This window comes from Equus asinus, chromosome 16 (assembly GCF_041296235.1).
Source record: "Equus asinus isolate D_3611 breed Donkey chromosome 16, EquAss-T2T_v2, whole genome shotgun sequence".
Taxonomy (NCBI): domain Eukaryota; kingdom Metazoa; phylum Chordata; class Mammalia; order Perissodactyla; family Equidae; genus Equus; species Equus asinus.
Genome location: NC_091805.1, coordinates 30,221,081 through 30,243,387, shown reverse-complemented (window position 1 = coordinate 30,243,387; position 22,307 = coordinate 30,221,081). Strand labels below are relative to the sequence as shown.

At 45.4% G+C, this 22,307-nt stretch overlaps 1 protein-coding gene across 13 annotated transcripts in view; it reads right to left on the bottom strand.

Moving 5' to 3' along the window:
- The window catches only part of SLC44A3 (solute carrier family 44 member 3), an 80,732-nt gene that overhangs the window by 10,098 nt on the left and 48,327 nt on the right, over positions 1 to 22,307 (bottom strand). For 6 of the 13 annotated variants that reach the window (XM_044749607.2, XM_070486879.1, XM_070486872.1 and 3 more), the window contains 2 exons: positions 18,977 to 19,133; positions 16,405 to 16,491 (listed from right to left, as the gene is read on the bottom strand). In XM_044749607.2, coding sequence (XP_044605542.2) covers positions 16,405 to 16,491; positions 18,977 to 19,133 — 244 coding nt within the window. The other 7 variants (XM_070486876.1, XM_070486875.1, XM_070486874.1 and 4 more) reach the window with 4 other exon arrangements.

The following is a 22,307-nucleotide window of genomic DNA, read 5'->3' as shown; positions in this document are numbered from 1 at the left end:
AGCAACCGGGAGGAGAAGCACAAGCCAGGGTGAAGGGGAGGAAGGGGCGTCGGGGAGGGCAGTGGTTAAGAAGATTTGACAAAAGTAGCGTTGAGCCTGAAGTTGGCTGTCCCCTGCAAGGAATGGGGGTGGGTGGGGGCTGAGGCAGTGAAGTGAGACTCAGGGACCAAGAAGAGAAGTGTGGTGGGAAATGGGTTGGAGGAGTCATGAGCCAGCCCTGGTGGGGCTGAAATGCCATGGTGTGGAGCAAGGGGAGTAACAGGAAGTTTTCAGGACTCGTGATTTTCAGCCTGGGCTTCGGGAAGCTCTCCCAGGCTGCCCTGTGAAGGTTCAGGGCAGATGTCCCCACATCACCACCTGCTGAGCCACAAAGCCCTGCATCTCCCCAGGCTCATTCTCACCCAAGCCTTTGGGGAGCCCCTAAGCACCTCCGTAATGCCTACTGGGCTCTGCTTGAGTTAAGCATAAGTGCCGCCTGACCATCCAGCCACTGAGCACACTGGCGCCATTCACAGTCATAAGCCAAGGGTCAGGCCCAAAGAAAATGAGCCCTTCTCTGGGAAGAAAATGAGTATTAGGAATTGTAACTCTTCCCAGGTACTCTGCTCCTTTCCACTCCACATCAAGAGACGCCTTGGCGGGGCTGGTCTGTGGCGCAGTGGTAAAGTTCACAGTGCTCCACTTCAGTGACCCAGGGTTTCGCCAGTTCAGGTCCTGGGTGCGGACGTGGCACCGCTCATCAAGCCATGCTGAGGTGGTGTACCACATAGCAGAACTAGAAGGATCTACAACTAGAATATACAACTATGTACTGGGGGGGTGGGGGGGGAGGGGAGGGGGAGGAGGAGGAGGAGAAGAAAAGAGATTCCTTGGTGATATGTCCCAAATGGCTTGAAATGGACCTGACAGTAGCTTCCTAATTTGTTTCTGTGGCTTTTTTTTCTTTTTTTTTTTGCTATTAGTAGACAGGTGTGCAGCTTCTGTGTACAAATAAATAACAATAATAAATAATAATGGCAAGCATTCATGAAGTGCATACTGGGTGCCAGGCCCTATGCTATATTCCCCAGAATGCATGAACTGATTTAATCCTCTTGACAACCCCAGTGATGAGGTCATTGAGGAAACTGAAGCACAGAGAGGTTGGTAGCATGCCTCCAGGCATGCACATGCATGATGTTGCATCACTCTTACAAGAAGTAAACCTCTGACTCATTCGGGCCCATCTGCGGGAAAACATTTACTTTGAGCTGTACTTTGTGCTTTTCCTCCCAAAACGTTCAAAATAAGAAAGTAGTGCTCTCCTGAGATGTATCATTAAAAAGAGCCAAGGATGTGGCAGAATGGTTTAGTGGAAAGAGGCTAGGTTCCTATCACACTGCCTCCAAAGACGGGCTGAGTGGCCTCCACTAAGTAATGTCACTTCTCCAGGGCCCCGTTCATTCTGTTCCTTGTAAAAGGCGTCTGCCAGCTCTGAAGTTCAAAGCTAAAGATGCTTTGTGTTGTGCAGTATTTGGTAGTGGACAGGCACCTCCTGTTATCATCTTATTTGATCATATCTGTTTCTCACTGCAATTCAGTGAAATAATGACCATGGGTATTATTATTTCTGTTTTACAGAAAATTCTAATTATTGAAGAAAAATGAAAGAGATTTAAGTGTACTTTTGGATAATGGAAAAGCTGGATTACCTTTTTACTTTGAGAGTTATCCAAGAATGTTAATCACAGCTTTTGCACAGAAAGAACATTTTTGCTCCTTTAGTCAAAACTGAAGGCTGCACGGTTCCGGCCTGTGTCCCTCTTCTCTAAGGGCAGCTGTCTGTCCTCCCGCTAAACTGAAGCAGTTCCTTCTTTTGGTGGCGGAACTGTGAACCTGAGGTTCTGTTGACTCTTCAAAAAGGTAAACAGAGTTTTTCCGTATAGGAGGGATGGATTTTTCAAAAGCCATGCCGTGAATAGCCAGCTTTATATCTGGAATGCCTTCCTAACAAGATTCCAATATTTCTTAACTCAAAATAAAACAAGAACTACTAAAACAAACTTGAGAAACTGGGCGATGAATAAATAACACTGGTATTCATACTTTCCTCAGAATTGAAAGAAATACAGTGAAATCTGAGCCTAGATCCATCCTCATATACACAAGCGTCCTTCCTTAGACCTACAGTAAAACTTGCAGGAACCATCCCAAGCCAGTTTCATCTGGAGCTCTGTTTTTATCACAAACACATGCCCAGTGAGCAGTGCATAAATAGCCACTGGGCCTTCCAGGGCCTGGCATCACCCTTCAGAGCCATTCAGGAGTCCACTGGTCAGCAGCTGCGTAAGTCCAGTGAAGTGGTGAGCAGGGGAAACCGGCCAGTCCCCTCTGGGATTGGGACCAGGTGGGGGCAGGGGGAAGGCGGATGGTGCCTCTGCCGAGATCTGCCACTGCCTGTGAGCCAGACGCAGAGCAGTGCTGTCTTGTTAGCTCTTTTTAAATTTATTTACTTTTTGCTTATTTTTTAGAATAATCGCTTTATTATTTTCATGCTCATCATAAAAAAAATAATTCAAGCAAGATAGGAAGAGACAAGGAAGAAAGCAAGAAAATCATTGTGATCCCACTCCTCAGAAATAACCATCACTAAGATCAGGGGACCTCAGCCCAACAGTTCTCTGAAAATACACAGACGGAAGAAGGAAGGGTGAGTGGACAAGCGTAAGTTATAAAAATGGATCCATCCTCTACATGGTATTTTAAATAAAAGTACTAATGTTAATTTGACTCCAACAAAAGAAAATGAAACTAAACTGAAACTGAAGGAATATTTTACTATAGCTGAATGTATCTTCACACACAAGACTTAGGTTTATAAGAAATCTTTCTAAAATCATTATAAAAATGTTCAAGGTTAGACCACTTTTTTTTTTTTTTGAGTAAGATTAGCCCTGAGCTAACTACTGCCAATCCTCCTCTTTTTGCTGAGGAAGACTGGCCCTGAGCTAACATCCATGCCCATCTTCCTCCACTTTACATGTGGAACGCCTACCACAGCATGGCTTTTGTCACGCGGTGCCATGTCCGCACCCGGGATCCGAACCAGCGAACCCTGGGCCGCCAAGAAGCAGAACGTGCGAACTTAACCGCTGCACCACCGGGCCGGCCCTCACTTATTTTTTTTTTAAACACTGTGTCTTAAGTTTAGGCAGCATGGATGGTGAAAGATGAGTCCTCTCACACTTTCTCCCTCCTCCTGATTTTAGTGAGTTTCATTATTATTCTGACTTTGCCAGGATTTTGGACATTTATAGCCTCTTTGAGGATGACAGTTTTAGCTCCTTAATGAGGTGTACCCAGCACAGCCATCATGCCTTCCACCTCCACACCCGCTCTGTGCCAGCTGCACTTCAAACCGTTCCGCAGGGCCCCTTGTGGTCCCTCTGCTGCTGATGCTGTTCCCTCTGCTGAGATGCCCTTCTGGACCCCTGCCCTCTCTGCCAGGCTAATGTTTGTTGAATGGATAAAGGAAGATGCTTTTGGCAAACTAAGAATGTCTTCCAAATAATATTTCTTCATAGAAAATGCAAATTTAATTGATTGGTACATTTGGTACATTGGTCCCTTCAGTCAAATGTTAGATTAAAAGTCACCCCTGATGTCACTCAGGAAAATCCTTTCATTTTACCGACGAGGAAACAGAAACCTCAACAGGCTGACCAGGCAGAGGTAATGAGGATGGGACATGAATCAGGCATTCACGGCCAGCGCCGCCTCCTCCCACAAATCCAGAAAAAGCTAGACTAGGCAACTGCATCTTGTTGAACTTCACCCGTCACTGATGTGCGAGCAAAGCTCTGTAGTCTGCAATGGAAACCCACCAGAACAGTAATATGATTTATAATGACAAGGCAGGTCCAGGAGACAGGGCTGTGCAGAAAGCGCTGCCTTCATCCAGTAAGCCCTTTACCATTACAGAGGGCTCTCACATCCCTTAATCTCATTTGACCTGTGCATAATCAGTGGAGGAAATGAGCAAGGCGGAAGGGAGCCTGGTCCTCCTTGAGGCAAAACTGAACTTGTGGACCCGTGAAATGGGAAGCACAGGGGATGGGAAGTGCTCATTCTGTGTTTTGGCTCCAGCTTTTATTAGAAAGAAGACTCAATAGATGGGCTGTCCCTAGTTAGAGAAGAACATTGGATTCCTCTCGTCTTTACTCTTCTCCTGGACAAGGAACTCCAGGCAGCACAATGAAGCCATAGATTCTGGAGTCATGCGGATCACCACCTGGCAGTGCCACCATCCCAGATGAGCTCTTCAGCCTCTGGGCCTCAGCTTCCTCATCTGTACAATGGGGGTAATACTCGCCTAATACGCAGCATCCTTGAGAGGATAAACTTAGATGTGTAAGTAAATACTTACCATGGTGCCTGGTAAACTGAAAGCTCAGTAAATGGCTATGTTATTTAAAGACTTCAGAAGATTGGCTCTTTAGTTAAAGAGGATGTCAAACATCTCTGATTTGAAGCTTAGGGCCAAGGAAATATCAAGAGGAAGATGGAAAGCAGACATGGGAATGTTTACATGTTTTCATATATTGCATGTTTGGGGAAAAGAACTTTAAGTCAGGTGTCTGTCCTCCATGAACACGCTGCTGGTGGGCGTGGCACTGGTGAAGCCAAAGCTGCTGGCCTGCGAAAGGCCTGCTGACAGAGACCCTGGCAGTCAAGGGGAAGTCGCTAGTGACTGGGAGTAACAATTGCTCTGGCCCACAGTGTGGCCCAGCTTGCAGTGAAAAACTCTCTTATAAGAAAAATGCATCTACTTAAAGACACTGACGATGATAACAGATCTCCTTTCCAAAGCTTCAAAAGGCTATGGGACCCCCCAGTTAGCCTCCTCTGTCCACGACACTTCTGCTCAGAGGGCAGTTTCCCTTGCAGTCAGCCCTGGGTGTTGTTAGGGCAGCTCCAGCAAGAAAGGGTAGCTCTTTCGAGCATGTATTTCCTTTTTCTTTATTGTCTCTCTGCTACTCTTAGCAGATGCTGAAAGCTGTGTGAAGGCAGCATGCACCCAGGGCTGTGGCTGAGAAAGTCGGAGCTCTCGTATTCAATCATCCTTCCATCCACAGACAAGCTCCAGGCTGGGGACAGGGCACTGAGCTACGTCAGTAGCCTTGTGTTCTTGGGACCTCACCCAATTTCTTTGTTGTGGCTTGGTGGAGGCAAGACATGGGCATGACAAACAGGCCCAGAGAGCCCTTCTCCACCAGCACTGAGGTGCATCCTGGTGAAGTCATTTGGCCTCAGCTGTCTCACTCCTTGGATGAATGCAAGTCTAGCAAATGTTCCTCTCTGCCCCACCCCTGTGCCCATGGAGGCATTCTATAAAAGGCAAAAGATGGGGGAAGACAAAACCGCTTCAAGAACTGTTGAAGCCTGGATCCACCTGCCAAACTTTTAGGAAATTTCTAGCCCCACCTAGATAAGAAAGGTATCTGAAGCAAAATTCTCTGAATTACTTCCTTTCCTACTTTTCACAGAACTTGTTCCTCACATGTTCCTCATTTAGAAATGAGACTCTAAATGGAAGGACTGTCCAGCTGGCCCAAATACATGCGTGATGCTCTCCTTTTCTCTCTTGACTTCTGTTTCTTTTCCCTCGTGGATCTTCTCATTTCCCTTCTCTCTGTATTCCCTATTCAAGTGGGACTCAGGCTCTGTGCTCATTCCCCCCAGGCGAGGCTAGGGAGTGGGGGTGGGGGTCAGCGCAAGAAGACATCCAGTCTGCAACTCTTACTGGCTCTTGCTTTCCAAAATGTTAAGCTCCTTAAGCCCTTACCTACCAGTGGAGAAGGTGAAGGAAGGGGATTCCCAGTATGAACTGAATATCTTGGAGCACGTAGGTCTTTCTCTACCCTGAGATTACAAAATGAGACTCCTCTGGGCTGCGAGAAGGAGAGAAAAGAGATCTGTGGGTCCTGACCAAGGGTCTGGGTCTGCTTTTTTTAGCAGAGCACAGAGAAGTGGCCACTCTGAGGGTTCTGATTTGCCAAGAGTGAGGGAGTTTCAGAAACATGTGGCTTTCAGTACTAAAACCAGATCAGTCTGAGACAAACTGGACAGTTTGTCACTCTACCACTAGCACATCCAGGTAGACAGGACCATAGGTGGCCTTGCAAAAGACTCCACCTTCCTAAGCAGGGCCTGAAGGAGCCAGGAAGATGGGAAGATGGATTTCTCAAGGGCAACCTTAGGACACCTGAAATCTCCTATGACCCCATGGGGGATAGGCCAAGAATAACACGTGAAATTTCCTGCCAGTCTAGTGGAATGGGAGCTCAAAGTCAGAAAGTAGGTTGAGAGACATGATACAGTATTTCCTGCACATGTGAGTTTGTGGCTGAGATTCACACCCATGTGGAAGTCAGTCAAAGTCGAGTCACAGGCGCTGGTAGCCCGGAGCATGGTCAGATTCCAGCTCATAGCAGGACGTGAATTAGCGACTGTTGCACCGAAGTAGCTTTTCTTCCCTCAACCACTATGACTCACATGTTTCGTTTTTTCTTTTTGTGAATGCATTCTCTAGTCACTGGCCCAAACCCACGTCCTTCTCCCAACAAGTCTCAACATCTAGGACAAAGTCAATTGGGGAATGACGGCAGAGGAACGTACTCACAGTCAGCGCCTTCCTTAGTAGGGTAGGAAGGGAGATGGGGGTAGGTGGGTTTCAGGGGTGAGCAGTCTGAGCCCTCTGACAACAACTCTGTTCCAGAAGCAGACCCAGATAAAGAGAAAGGACAAGAAGAAACCTGCTCTCTATCACGAGGAAGATTAGATTTGGAGTAGGAGCTACTTAATGGTTTAATTTCATTTCCCACGCTAAATGAATTTGGGAAATGTCAAAACTAATCTATAATCTTTACATTTCTTAAGCACTTAGGATAATGTTGAGAACTCGGACTGTGAAAGTTCCATCTTCCATTCTGAACCGCCTCTCCCAGCTGGGCCACACTCTGGCTGTGATCACAGATCACAGGGCCTGAGCGGCTGGGAGTGTGGGGCCCTGACAGACACTAGCCTGCGGATGGGAAGAGCATAGGAGGAGTCAACCTGCAGCTGCCACAGCCCCACAGTGAACACTGTTCATCAGAGCACAGTGTTTTTATATGTCATCTGCTTCCTTATTTATGAGGAAATTGGATTTTGCTGACTCCAAGGGTAGTTTTCATAGATCAAAGCTGAAAACACAGGCAATCTCCCTCAGCATATTTCCAGTGTACTTGGAGCACATCATGATGGGAAGGGACAAAGGTCATTAAGGGGCTGCTTCCTGTCGTCCTACACGTGGCTCAGACTCAGGGAAGGAGTCTTACAGTTAAGCAAATGGCGAGCCCTTGGATCAGACGACCTTTGAACCAGTGTTGTTGGAAGTGGTCCCAGTCGCCCTCACTAGGCAGTGACACAACTGCCCTTGACTGCTGAAAAACGGGAGTGAAGAGAAAGAAAATGAGGGCTAGATGCAGAAACGAGGGGGCCAGACGGATGTGCTATGCAGGGCAGGTTTCCTTAGCCTCAGCCACAGTCATTTGCTGTCTCCTGGGCACCAGTTTGGATTTGAGTCTCGGCTTTCCCTCACCATCACCCTTCTTGAGGGGAAACTTGGGCATTATTCTGGACTGGAAGTTGAATTATAGCAATTCAACTGCCCTGAACCAGTCATTAGTGCAGTGGTTCTGGCAGGGGTTGGAGGACGGGGTGGGGAAGAGAAAGGTGTATTTTGAGAAGTTCCCCATGGATGCTGATATACTCCCAACTGAGCAGGTTTCATGAATAACCCCTGGAACTCAGCACCATTCTTAGTGCACAGGATAGAATCAGAGCTCATACACTTAGCGGGTTGATAATGATGATAATGACTTCCATTTATTCAGTACGTACCTCTAAACACCAGGCACAAAACTAAGAGCTTTGCAAACATTATCTCTGTAATTATTTATAATAATCCCAGAAGATAAGCACTGTTATACCCAATTTGTCTGGCACATGGTAGACTTCCAATATTTGGTGAATCGATGAATAAACTAATTAAACCTTCTTCCTCTCACAAAGGAAACTAACATTTATGGAGCATGTACTAAGAGCCTGACACCATACTGTAATGTTTATATGTATTAGCTTAGTTAACCCTCTCAACTGCCTGTGAGGTAGGTGTTAAGACTTCTGCTTTACCTATGGGGAAACCAAGGCTCAGAGAGGCGAGGTAACCTATCTAATGTCACACAATAAGTGGTGGAGCTGATTCAAACTCAGACCTGTCTGCCTCAAAGTCTGCCTTCTTCCTACTCTATCATACTGCTGGGAAATGGATATATGGTCCAGGTCCAAGGAGGGGAAAAGGCGAGGCAGAAGGAGCTGTCATAAGATGTGGACAAATATCTTCCAGAAGAAGAGGAAGCCTAAGGTGTAAGGAGAGAGAGGAGGCTTGGAGAAAGAAGCTGGGGGCTTGGGACCATTAAGAAATGAGACCTTGTCCATCCCGGGATCCAAATGTTCCCTACCCTTCTGCCCTATATGAGCACGGGCCTGACTTCCATGTTGCCCAAGGGATGTTGAGATACATAGAGATATGCTTGAAAGGGAAGCCAGGGCAGCTCACACTGACATACTGTGTAATGTGACATACACGTCTGTCCTCAATGTCTCAGTGAAGCTCAGAAGGGCAGGGGGAGAGAAGATACAAGGTAGAGAAGAGGAGAATCAGAAAGAGCTCTGCCCACTGTGTGACCCTGGTTAAGGCACTCAAGTCCTCTGGACCCCAGACTCTGCTGTGATGAGGGGAGGGTGCTCCATGCTCTAAAGTTCTGGGGTCTGAGTTCCTACCCTACAGAAGGAGTGCCCTAGTGGACTGGTGAAGACCTGGGTTTGAATCCTGATGTGGGGCAACCTTGTATTTGCATTACTGTGGCTGGGGACCTCCTTTAGGGTAATACCTCTCATTTATTCCCAGAGGATGAGGCTGACTTAAGGGACTGGGTGAGTTTGGAGGGAGATGCAGAGCACAGACTGGCTCAGCCCTTCGCCATTCTCTTTGGGATCTAGCTGTCACTGAGAATCCACCCTCTCAGCTCCTCAGCTATAAGTTTACAGGGAGACCCCGGGGCAGGTCTACGTTGCTGGTTGGGCCTGGGAGAGGGAGAGTTGGTCTGTTTCAGGGCTGAAACATTAACAAGCTGCTCCTGCAACGCATTTTCCAACCTGCTGATTAGGTATTCAAGGTGATATTTTTAATCTTCATCCACTTGATTCCTGTGTCTCTCAACTGTCCAGAACATGGACAAGGAAGGGGGAATGACATTAGCTCCCCAAAACCGCAACATGCAGCTCTGCTATTTTCCTCCTGTCTGACCCAGAGCACACTGCTCCTTGACTTCTCTGAACCTAAGTATCATCATCTATGAAAAAAGGAAAAAGGATGATAATTGTACCTTCCTCACAGGATTATTTGTGAGGATGAAGGTAGTTAATACACGTGAAGTAGTTAGCACAGTGCTTGGCACATGTCAGTGCCCGATAAGTGGTAGGTATTCTCGTCTTCAGGAGCTGCACGCCTTGGAGGGAGTCAAAGTAAGTGATGCCTAACATTCAGTTGCCTCCCAGGATGGTTTTCTGATTAGCTGAGGACCCCTTGCATAACTTACTGTCCCTCCCCTAGAGTGAGACAATCATTCACTCAACAAACATGAATTGCCTCTCTGAGAAGGTAGAAGAATTTCAAGTCAGGAAGGACTTCAAAGTCCATTCTAAGATGGCAGTTGCTCCCTGGACCTTACCCCAAAAGGAGGAGAGGCTGCTAAGGCCCACTTGGGGAAAAGGGCTTTAGGGCCTCACCCTTGCAACACGCCCACAGCAGGTGGGAACTAGGCTCCAGAGAGGCTGCTCCCAAGGGAGCCACATAAAGCCAGGGCCCTAAGAACAGCAGGTTCTGAGCCACACACCAGGAAACATGAGGATACAGTTAGGTCTCTCCCAGACAGTCTGGGGCCTCTGACAAATAGGTATCTTAATTCCTTTCTATCTAAAGCCAGGGTAGAAGCATTTGCCATGAAACAGCTGGGCTGTGAGGATTACCACTGTCCATAAATGGGCCTAATGCAAACTATCATATTGACACACATGTGAGTTTCTTTCTAAAACATGTGCACAGGGAGGCCTCTCTCCAGGGCTCTCATCATCAGCTGCCTGCCCAGAATAGCTCTAACCCAGTCGGCGGGGGTGGCAGCATTCAGAACACTGTCACTGCAAGAACGGCTGTTTCGATGCTCTGTGATGAGGTTACCTATCACGGCAATGTCAGTGACCAAAACTGTGTCCTCTTAAGAACCTTTACATCATTTTCATTATCTAGTTAGAGAAATTGCACAATATTCATTACTTTTTTTTTTTTTTCTGAGATACACATGCTGTTCCGGGGAGAGAAGAGAAGAGGAATCACTGGAGATCTGCCAGTTGGCTTGGGATGAACCAAAACCTGATATGGAAAAGTCACCTAGTGTCTTTGCTATTGATGGACTGCAAGAAAGAGAGTCATTGAAGCTAACTGCAAGGAAAATTGTTGGGGAGAGAAAGCTTTGAGATATTACAAAGTCGAGTCTGCTGCAAAGGCTTAGGAGACAGAGACCAACATTATGTGCGCTGAAAAAAAGTACTGGCAGGCAGTATGGGTTGGGGAGTGGGCTATGAAGTAGGGAGCGGAGATGTGTGTATTTTCCAACTAGCAGCAAGTTTTTCTCTGCACTGGACTCAAGATTATCTGGGGTCTTTCTGAGCAGTATATTTGTCAGTCAGGAAGACAGGAAGCTGCAGGATTTCTGATCAAATGCCAAGAGGCAATAATCTGTGCATTTCTTAGCGTCTCGTATCTAGATGGATGCCAAAGTAAAGCAGGCTGCCAACTCTATGGACTGCATTACGGAAGATCCGAGTCATCTTGTCCTCTCCTCACATCGGAGACGCAGCAGAGATTCATCGGGTACCCATCAGCTATCCTGAAATGGGATGTGAAAGCTGTTGGACATTACAGTACTCTCCCCTACCGAGAATGACCGAGGTGACTGGCATTTTACCAGAATCTCATCACCAGTTATTTTATTTATTTGCGGTTACCGTTACGTAGCATCAGCATCAGGAGAATCACTGTAAGGGGATGCCGATAGGTGCCTCCTCCTTGTCCACTCACATTCTCAGTCCACTCGATAAGATTCTGGAGGCTCAAGATGGCGGCAACATAAAACATCACCGATCTTTGTGATCCCTCGCCATGGATAAGAAGTACAACACGAAAAACACGATCCTGTCATTTGGAACATGACGGGAAAACGTGTAGTTGACATTTTTTTCTGTTCTGCCCCACATCCCACACAAAGCATGTCATGGCTGTGACGCAGTAGTATGCCCCCGCATGCCCCAGCTCTCGGTTGGGCACTACAAGGGTCAGAAAGCGGCACAAGGACCTTGGGGTCATTGAAACTGACGGGCTCATTCTGCAGAAGCTCAGTAAGGTGGAGGGATTCACCCGAGTTCCACAAAGAGGGCAGAAGCCCACTGCTGCCACGCCTGACGGGGAGTAGCCTTTACCTGGGAGTTCCTCCCAGCCAAGCGGAAGGGAAAAAGTCATTCTCAGACTCGTTCCACCTCAGCCCGTAGCTCACTTCCTACACTCATTCCCACTTCCGCTGGAAGAACAAAGGATTGAAGATGAATGCAACGTTCAACATGATAAAAATATGACAATTAAATGCGCCAAATAATCAACAGAAGTAAAATGTTAATTAAGATAAGAATAACAGCAGTTGAATAACACAGCCAATTCAACTCTGGTGGGACACCCAAAGCAAAGTGTTCTTTGCCCAGTTTGCAAAATCCTGACTGTCTGCATGGGTGCAGTCACAAGCTTTGTAGGGTTGCCAGGCATCGCCTTGGCAGCCAGACATCTTAACAGAATAATGAATTTGAGTCCTCAGGAAACTAGGTAAAACATCAATTTTGGTTCATTAATAACACATTTTAGTAAGCTCTACTGACATACTATGTACTTTACTGATTGGTAAATAGCCCTTAATTGTATGTGAAAATGAAAATCCATGATATTCTGCCATTTGCCTATAAGAATTGAAGAAAAGACATCCTGGAGTGTTCAGATTAGTCTGGAACCATCAGGCAGAGTCCTGTGGCCCACCAGTGGCTTTCAGACGTAGAGGCACACTGATCTAAAACCAGCATCAGAGCTGGGACAGATGTGTGTCCGCAGTGGACATGAGATGTGCACTTAGGGAGACATTTCCAAGAGGAACATGTGGACACATAAGAAACAATAAGAGGTGTGCCACTCCTGCCGATGGTCAGCTCACAGAGGCCCGCAGGGGAACTTCTCAGCCAGGTTTCTGGAAAGTGCTGGGAGGGAGAGGGAGGCTCCAGGATCTCCTTGCCTGAAAATCTCTGAGAACAGCCAGGCTGGCCTCCCAGAAGCTTTAACAGTGACTTGGCCTGAGGGGAGGAGGCGGGCCCCACCCCCCCACAAGCCTTTTCTGGATCTGTAATTGCATGATTCATGCTTCATCCCCTTCGATGTCCCTACGCCTTTCCTGTTCTCCACAAAAACCTGCCTGTAACAGGCCTTGCCGAGCTGCTGGCAAACAGACGTGTCTGGGCCCCGGCTGGGACAGGCGCTGAAGGGATCCACCTGACAGTGGTTGTGACGTCCTCTCTGGCTGTTTAAAAATCAGAGTGGTTAAACTCTCGGTCCTGGAGGCAAAACAGATACGGATTCAAATTCTAGTCCTGCCACTAACTCTGTGCCCTCTCTAAGCCTCAGTTTCCTCATCTGTAAATTGGAGATACCACCTCAAAGGGCTGAGGCAAGAACTCACACTGATATAAGGCAGGAACTTAGCCTACAACTGGCAAGACAGGGAGTGCCAAGAGCCCATAGTGATTGTCATTGTCCTTAGCTGGTGACCTCCTGTGGGTGCTCAGTGCTCAGGTCTGACAAACCCAACCTCTTCCACGACACCTCTCCAATGACCAGGTCAAAGTACCTCTCCAATGACCAAAATTCTCCTTTTCTGAACTGCAGTGCTCATGCCAGCACTTAAACACGCACCTCTCTGTTCTGTTATATAAATGCCTCACACTGTTCCCCATTCCTCACACTAGCTTGTCAGCTCCTGGAAAGCCTGGCTTTGCTTTATATTGACTCTGTTTCACCACAGTGCCTTCCCCCACTATGTCCAGGTTCAAATGGTTCGAATACACCATAAATAAACAAATAGTTGTTGGATATATAAATGAGTGAGATGTACACATCTAATTTTTTCAGGTATACATACATTTGGAATTAATGATGTGGAGAGACAAGTAATGAGAAATGATGAGATGTGGGGTCTCACCCTGTTCTCTGCCTGTGAATCACTGTGCAGCCTTAGGCTGGGGGTCTATAAAAAACAGCAACTACCACCTGCTGCCTGCCCAGGACTAGTGAAGACAGATGAGGCTTTTCTGCAGCAATGGTGAGACCCCACCAGCTCCTTGATGTTAAGTATGGAAGAGCATCTGGGTTCTGATGGTAACAAATGGATCTCATTCTCTTTGAGCATTTCCCAGCTCCTATTGCACAAAACAAGGAAATAAAACAGGCCTCAGCTCTTTTAAATCCGATTTCCAGAGAAATCTTTCCTTAGTAACTCATTCATGGTGCCAGGAAATTTTTCAAAAGGCTAATCTAAATTCCTTCTCTCCCTTTAAGCTCCCTTTCCTTCGTCCACCACCAAATGAGATGGACCACGGACCACAGCTCTGCCCACCATGATACAATAATGATCTTTACTCTGAAAAATCTTTATTTTTCTCTGCTTCCCAGTAGTTGATTTAGACTAGAGGTGACCTTCCCCTCTCCATCAATAGTCACATCAGTTCTTTTTCTTTCTTTTCCATTCTTCCTCCTCTTCTTTCTCAGTCTCCTAAACCTTTGGCCTCCCAGCAGTGCCCACGTCTGGGAGGCAGTGCCTAGACCTGTAGAAGCCACCTCAAGTTAAAGATGCTTTGACAGCTGGTTTAGGCCAAGGCCTAGTGCACCAGCACCATGATCAGAATCGGAAGGACCTATCCCTGTTTGCAACACTGATTCACTATGAGCTTGATCAAGGTTAGGTGAGCTTTTTTGAGATGCAGGGACAATCACTCCCATGGCACATCTGTGATAAGGGTTCCTCACCTTTCTAATGGTAATTAAAGTGTGGTTAATACTAACACTACTTATGACCTTGGAAAAATGTTGAGCTCCCAAGGGAAAAGGTACCAAGTTAGTATAAGGTGGTGAAATTTCAGAATGCAGAAACTATGTCCCTCAGGAAAACAGAGCAGAGAAAACAAACACGAACATGGTCCAAGACAATGGTTTTCAAATGTGTTAGAAGCAGAGACCTGTCTTCAAACAAAACATCCAGTGGACTCCTACTCCCAAATCTGATGAAAGTGGAGCTGCTCTGGTTCGAAGGCAGGTAGGGTGGTGGTGGTATGGAGCCAGAGCCCACCCTTCCTCCTCTTCACCCATTTCTTTCCCCTCCTGAAGTGGGGGTCCCTGTAGCATCCACAAGAAGCCCCTAGGCTTCCATGGGGCAGTCTGAAAACTACCAGTGAAAGAGGGACACAGAAAGAACCTGAATTTACATAATACAGTGAGGGGATGGCAACTCAACTTCAGGGCCTTGTAGGACCATGTGGCCGACATACTTGGATATCCACGGTCCCATTGCTTCTGCCTTTCTAGTCTATCTACATGTTTCTTAGCCTTGATTTTCATGTACATACACTTTACCATAATTAGTAAATTTTTATAATGCATCTCAAAATCTTTCTGGAAGAAGTTGGTGTCTGGATATGTACACACAGTTCTAGGAAGACAGAGGCTAGCACGTTGTACCATGACAAGACATTCATAGGGTTTGGCTTGACTTGCTATATGACCCCCCATTCTGAAAGGTGCTTTGGTATTTTACTGTGTTTTATACACGCTGGCTTGAAGCAATCCAAATGAAAACTCGATACACTCTAAAATGTACTCCAAGATTCTTAAGAAGAGCCTTAGAAATAGAGCTTTACTCTAAGAAGAGTACACTCTCCTTTGAACAATGAAAGGTATTCTTAATACACTTATAAGACATCATTAAACACGGATGGTCTAATTAGTCCCTTTACTTCTCCTAGTACATTTATTAGGAAGAGTGGCAATGATAAGAAGTACTTTTCTAAGTGAGATTTTTGTGGACATGTAAATTATAAAACAGCCTGCTGACTTACAAAAATATTGCTTTGTATAAATTTGACTAAGGGCTATTAAAATTTCCTAAATTACCTACAGAAAAATAAAACATATATTTAAATTTCCATCAATGTGAAAGACTCATGAGAGAAAAAAATTTTAAATTCAAACAATTGTAGTACATAATTTTTTTGATTTTTAGAGGAATATTTATAGCTTGAAAGGGAAAGGATGGTGAAATATATAAAAATTAGGGAGGCAATTCTTTTCCTATTTCAGGAAAATTATAGTTCTTAGAGAACACATTGAAAATAACCTCACAGTTGAAATATATTCATTATGCTAGAGGTTCTAAAGCCTCCTTCCCTTTTTATTTCTGAAAAGAGAAACCCATTTCTTTCAGAATTTGAAGAATGGCTTTAATGCTGTAAGGCTCTAAGGTGAGGGTCTGCAAGCTACAGCCCACGAGCCAGCTCCATCAGAAAGCCTGCTTTCCTCTGGCCGAAGCCAAGAATAATTTCCACATTTTCTTTTTTTTTTTTGGAAGATTAGCCCTGAGCTAACATCTACTGCCAATCCTTCTCTTTTTCCTGAGGAAGAATGGCCCTGAGCTAACATCCGTGCCCATCTTCCTCTACTTTATATGTGGGACGCCTACCGCAGCATGGCTTGCCAAGTGGTGCCACATCTGCACCCGGGATCTGAACCGGCGAACCCTGGGCTGCCGAAGCACAACGTGTGAACTTAACCGCTGCGCCACTGGGCCAGCCCCAATTTCCACATTTTTAAAACGGTTGAAAAAAAGTGAAAAGAAGAATATTTATTGCAGTGTGAAATTATAGGAAATTCAAATTTCAGTGCCTGTAAATAAAGTTCTATGGGAACACAATGACGCCCCTTCATTTACATTTTGTCTATGGCTGCTTTCCCACTACTGTGAGTGAGCAGAGGTGAGCCGTTGCGACAGAGACTGAATGGCCCAAAGGCTAACATATTTACACTATCTGGCCTTTCACAGGCAAATCTGCCAATCCCTGACCTAAGGGATGGAGCCCACGCACTGGCCCCTTTGTGTGTCCCTGCTGCACGTGGAGGACACCTACCTGGTTGAGATGGCGCAGGCACCTGTCAAGACACCAGAAACAGCAGAAGCAGCATTTGAACACGTATCTCGACCACACACTACGCTGCTGGGATCAGGTTCAGAACAAAGGAAGAGAGTCAGAAACAACACAGGAAAGAAGTCAGCAGGCAGTTTCCGTGGACACACGGCTGCGTTTCTCCTTGGAGACTTACACAGCTGGGGACGCACTGTAGCTATCTGCCTTCAGTATGGGAGAAGTTCCTCTATTTTGCACAAGTTATTATTATGAATTATTGTTATTATTACCAGTGAGCAAAGTCTCTCTCTTGTTGGCTCACCAGTTTTGATTACTGTTGACCTCAGCAGAGAGGGAAATGGGTTAATGCATATTTACCAGCAAAGGCAAACTAGGCCTCTGGTTCTAGAAAAACAAATCTCTCTTCCCTCCTCACCATCCCCTAAGCAGCTTCAATGATAAACTTTGCTTTTGCAAACCAGCTTATATTCATGAAAAATTCACACCACAAAGACAAAATAAATAACGTAGTGGAGAGACTAGTTATGTGCCCACGTAAAAAAAGAATCCAGTTTAACTTTTTTGGAAATCCTACAGTGAGACTTACAGGGCTAACTTTCAAGGGATAAACAAGTCCTTTGAAATTTTAACTTGGATCTTGTGTATGACTCAAGAGTAAATAGTTTAATGAAACTCGTGGAGGAGGGGTGATCGAATTTGTCCTACCCACTGCCCAGAGTGAAAAAAAGAAAACAAAAAGCAATCCTGAAATAGTCCTCTATGAGGACCCCAGGAATAACTCAGCCTTATATGGACATTTTCTTGTCCCAGTGTTAATTCAATTGGATGAAACTTGATCTGGATACTTTTCAGCCTGGCTGTGGTTGTGAATGAGCCATTTAACGAAGGAAAGATCACGCAGTGGCTGTGTGAAACGTTGAAATTGTAGACACAGGACAGGCTGTAAGGCTGCTGAGGAAGACGATTTCCTTTTAACCTAAGAAAGGACATGTTTCTCCAACAGTAACATCACTAAAAGGGAGTTTGGCCCCTTGGTCCTTTTGGGATCTGGGGAGTGATAAATAAGCTTTTAGACCTCTGTTGGAGAGACCGACCCACCGATGTCTCTTTTAGATTTATGGAAGGCTGTCTCCCCACAGTTTAAGCTGCCTAGCTCTAGGAGCAACAGCAAGGTCCCCTACTGTTCATTAATTTATGATTATCTATTACTAATGCATATATATATATGAATATATTTAAAATAAAAAGCTGTTCTGTTTGTCAAGAAATCCTTCTCCAAGTCTCCTAAAATTGAAGGATCAATTTCAAAATGCAGGAGCTAGAGTAGCCACATTTGGCCTGGATGTGGAAATGCCTCTTGACGTCACTAAAATGTATATATTTTTTAATCCCTTGAAATTTAGGCCTGAAAGTCTCACTATAGAATTAATTTCCAAAAAAGTCAAACTTGGTTTTTTTTTTTATGTAGGCACATAACTGGTATCTACAATGCAATATTTCAGTAGCAATACAATAAAGTACTCTATGATCAGGGGCAAGTGCTTACCATGCATTTCAAGATAAGGAAGCTAGAAAATTTTATGTGAAATTCAATCTATTGTTCCTAACTGATACACTTATGGGCTTAAAAATAAACAACTCGGATTTCTGCTTAAAAGAAAAAAGAAAAGTAATTCTAAAATACAATAATGAATCCATGTGTAAAATTTCCCATTTACTAAGGACACATACCTATACCCATAAGGTGGGAATCAGGTAGGTGTGTGAAACTGACCAACCCACCAGTGCAGAGGTGGGAATGGGGGAGAGAGGAACATCGTATGAGAACAGGAAAGTTGGGACAAGTCCAACCTTCCCTTGTTGGGCAGGCCAGAAATACCATGAGAACAGCTGTTTTCCTGGTGTTCTGGTTTCCACTGGCATTCATAACCAAATGTGCATGGAAATAAAAACCAGGGAGAAGCAAAACCCCCAGGCACAAAAGCCCTTCAGTTTTCTGTCTTTGAGCTGAGATTTAGGTCAGCTTGCCATTTCTCACTGTTAAGTGTACGCCCACCTCCCCCCCCACCCCCCCCACCCCCCCCCCCCACCCCCCCCCGGCCCTTCACACCAGTAACTTCCAGTAACCCTCTAGGAAACACAAAAGGCAGGGAATATTTTAGCATTAAAACAGAAAAAAATATTACATTTATCTTGTAGTATATTTTCTTACTTTTTAAAAAAGCATAATAAATGTCCAGAAAAACTTGTTTAACTTTCATCTGAAGAACTCCTCCCGTTTGTTCAGCATTTAAAGAAGAAGGACCAGTCCCTGCCCACCCCACCTCCAGCACCGCATTGGTGAAAAACTCAACAAACTAAACTATAAACAAAACCGACTGGGGACAACAAGTTTGCTGGGGGTCGGGGAGGATGGGACCTGAAGAACACGGGAGCCTTCTGAATGGCCACTGTCACAGGTCACATTCCTGTCCCCGGGGCTGCTGTAGTTTTCCAGTGATGAACTTTTCTGCAACCCAGACAGACTGCGCTGTGTGTTAAGGTGCTGCCTTACCTTCTCTTTCAGAGCGTTACACATGTACACGAGAACGGTTCTTGGAATCCTCACCACAGTGATTACAAATGACCCTTTTACAACTGTTCCTAGATGGTAGCAGAAAAGTACGGAGAGAGATGAAAGGATTGGTCGATCAGGAGGGTCATTTTTATTTCTGGGAATAGGAAAAAAAGACAGCATTTAAAAAACACTATTTAAAAAGAAACAAAAAACTTCTCTCTGGTTCAAATCATCAACGGTACTACTGAGTTATAAAGCAGTGATGCAACAAGCATTTGGCAAAATTTTTATACTCCTTGGTAGCTAAGGTTAAATTATTTCTTGGACTGAGTTTAATTCCTTTTGGTGGCACTCAATGCTACACAGAAAAGAAAATTAAAAAAAAAAACAACTAATGAGTTAATAAACAAGTTTCCCTCTTTATAACACCTACCCTCGCCACCAATCCTTTAAGTTGCCTATTTTCATTTTCAGAAGTTTAATTATATAAGAATCTCCAAGGTTTAAATTACGCAGGAGCATATGTAAATATCGCCAGGTTAAAATCATCACCAAATCACCTGACCAGGACGGGCTGCCAGAGAGGTAACTGTGACCTCCAGCTTAATGGGAAGGAACAGAAAGTTTTGGCTTCTGCACAGCTCTAGGCTCCTGAAATCCAGCTGATTTCTGCTCTGCTCTTTAAAGGTCACTTCAGTGTGAATCATTTACGGGACTTGTCATGACACAGCTCCCAAGAATGCAAGTCAGTTTCACAGGCATGGATAAAAAGCGAAAAAGAACAGAATGGGCACAGCCTTCGCACTGCCTCAAACCTGAAAGATAAAGGAGGGAGGGCTGGTGCAACCCCTCCCCTGATCCTCTGAATTCCCGCTGAGGCCAGTTCTAGAAAAGTAGGCCATTTCCGAGAAGGCAATTCACTGATTCCAAGTGAAGGTTGGTTTCTTCGTAATGGATTATTCTACAACTTGCTCTGGTTGCTAATAAGTCACGATGAATTAAGGTTTTGACAAGAGCCTTGGTTTTGAGGGAGGAAAAGGAATGCAGCCAGAAATGTTTCAAGAGTTGGCAATGGCTGTATTTCGCTGTTACTTAAATCATCCAGGAAGGAAAAGAGAACATGAAAGTCGTTCCGGGAGCGGAATAACTGCAATCCAGTTGTCCCACAAAAGGGCCACGTGTGTTTCAACTCAATATTATTGAAAATAGGAAATACTGGCGAAGCCATTGCTGATACGAATTCATCGTTATCTGATCAACTAGAAGAGTAGGATGGGCCAGGAAAATCTGACACATTTTTTCCCTTTCCTCAGTTGTGTTTTTTTTTTTTTTTAAAGGCAGAATGCTTACTTTGCCATTTAGGAGATTTATGTGCCTTAGAACTTATTATGGTGCTCAAGAGGGGCCGCAGGGAGAAGAGGACGACACCTGCTTTCCATCTGGTAGGGAAACAAATGATTCATAGGCCCCCCTGCAGACGGGCCTGGGGGTCTGCTCCTCCAGGTACTGAAGTTTGGGGTTAGGCATCAGCTTTCTGAGAAGGTTTCGCCGTGATGGGATTAACCACTTCAGACAGAGGAATGTCTGCACTGGCTCCATGGCCCTCATCCATGACACATCCTGGCTATGACTCTAAGGTCTCCAGGGCTTGGTCAGAAGAAGACGCAGAGGTTCCAGAAGCTGAGTTACCACATGATGAGAGAGACAACGTGAAAAGAAGGGCCTTTAAACCCAGGCCAGCTCACGGAACCAGGAGTCACTCAATATCTGCCCTGAAAGCTAGACACCACTCTGCAGAAAAAGGTTAGATAAGTGGAGTGTGTTTGAGGCCTCCCCCTTTGCCACCCTGTCATCCCTCCTCTGCCATGTATGCAGCTGCGGCCTTCATCTCTGTTTCCTTCATAACCAGCAAAACCTGCCTTCAGCAAGAGAATCTGATTGTACCCGGTGAGACTTAAAGTAATAGTTATCTCTAAACTTCACCGTATTTTGAGAATTGGCCTAAGGATCGGGCATACTGGGGGACTCAGCGATGAGCTTATCAGGAGGCTAGGGCCTCCAGTCAGGCTTACTCATCTGTCCCTAGGGAGTACTGTGTGTTGAGCACATTCCACCCTGATTCTGTGGATGGTGGCAATAAGGAAAACTGAGGCAGTGTGAGAGAGTAGCGACTCGAGGATGCGCCCCACAAGCCCAGCTTTCCCTCTTCTTCTAAACTTGCGGCTGCCCTGAGTGCCTCAAGGTGCCTGGCCCCATGCCACAGAGCCAGGGCCTCAGAACACTGCATCAACTCAAGTTGCTGGGCAGAGGTTTTAATGGTCCCATCTATACAAGTCTTATAGCACCATTGGGTCATGGTGCATAAGTGCTGTTTTGCAATGACTAGTGCCTAGGACAACAGAGCATAAGGCCAAGCAAGCAACTTCAGAGTCCCAGAGGCAAGTTGGAGCTCTAGTTAGATCCAGCCCAGTGCTCACTAAGAACTCTTCAAACAGTATGGAAAACTCATTTTGTGCTGAGGCTCCTGGACAAGGACTGGGCTGCACGGAATGGATGGCCTCCAATGTAAATCTGGTCCCGAGCAAAGGAGCGCTCTGTGGTTCCTGCAGAGACCGCGTCCTTTCCTGATATTTCTTTCAGCAAATTCACTGCAAAATGGGGTTGGGAGGGCTGTTAAGAAGCTGTAAAGCTCATCTTTCCAATCCTACAGAAAATGGAAATTGTGTTTGTTATGAAGAACAGGATTCTTTAGCTGTCCTCGGCAACTCTTGCCAGGGTTAGGAAATTCATCTGTCTCCTACCTAAATTCCTTAGGCTCTGGTGTGAATCTGTTTCCTCACTTCTTCCTCTGTGAATCCAGAGCAGCTGGAAACCATCTTTTATATATTTGAAAATGATGATGAAGTCGTGCCTCAAGTGTCCCTTTGCCAAGCTGAACAGTTCTAGTTCCTTCCTGTCACACCTCAGTGGACCCCTCTTTAAGCAAATGGTTTTAAAAGGGAGATTTTATCCTGGTACTTGAGTCTTTGCATGAACTCTTCAATCCTCTCAGTGCTTAAGGAATGACAAAGATGAATGTACTCTGGCTATATTTAATCCTCACCCTGCATGCAGGCTAGAACACGAGATTAAAGAATTGTGAACTCTGAGATAAGGAAAAACTTTGAGGTTTCAAAATTAGGCACAAACTCAAAAAGAAGGCAGAACTTTTTAATAAATGAAATAGCTGTGCTAAAAATAAATCGTGTTTCATTTTAAAATAATTTAGTTTGATCAAAGTAATACGTCAAATATCTTAAAAAGTCAGATAGTACTGTGAGGCTTAACA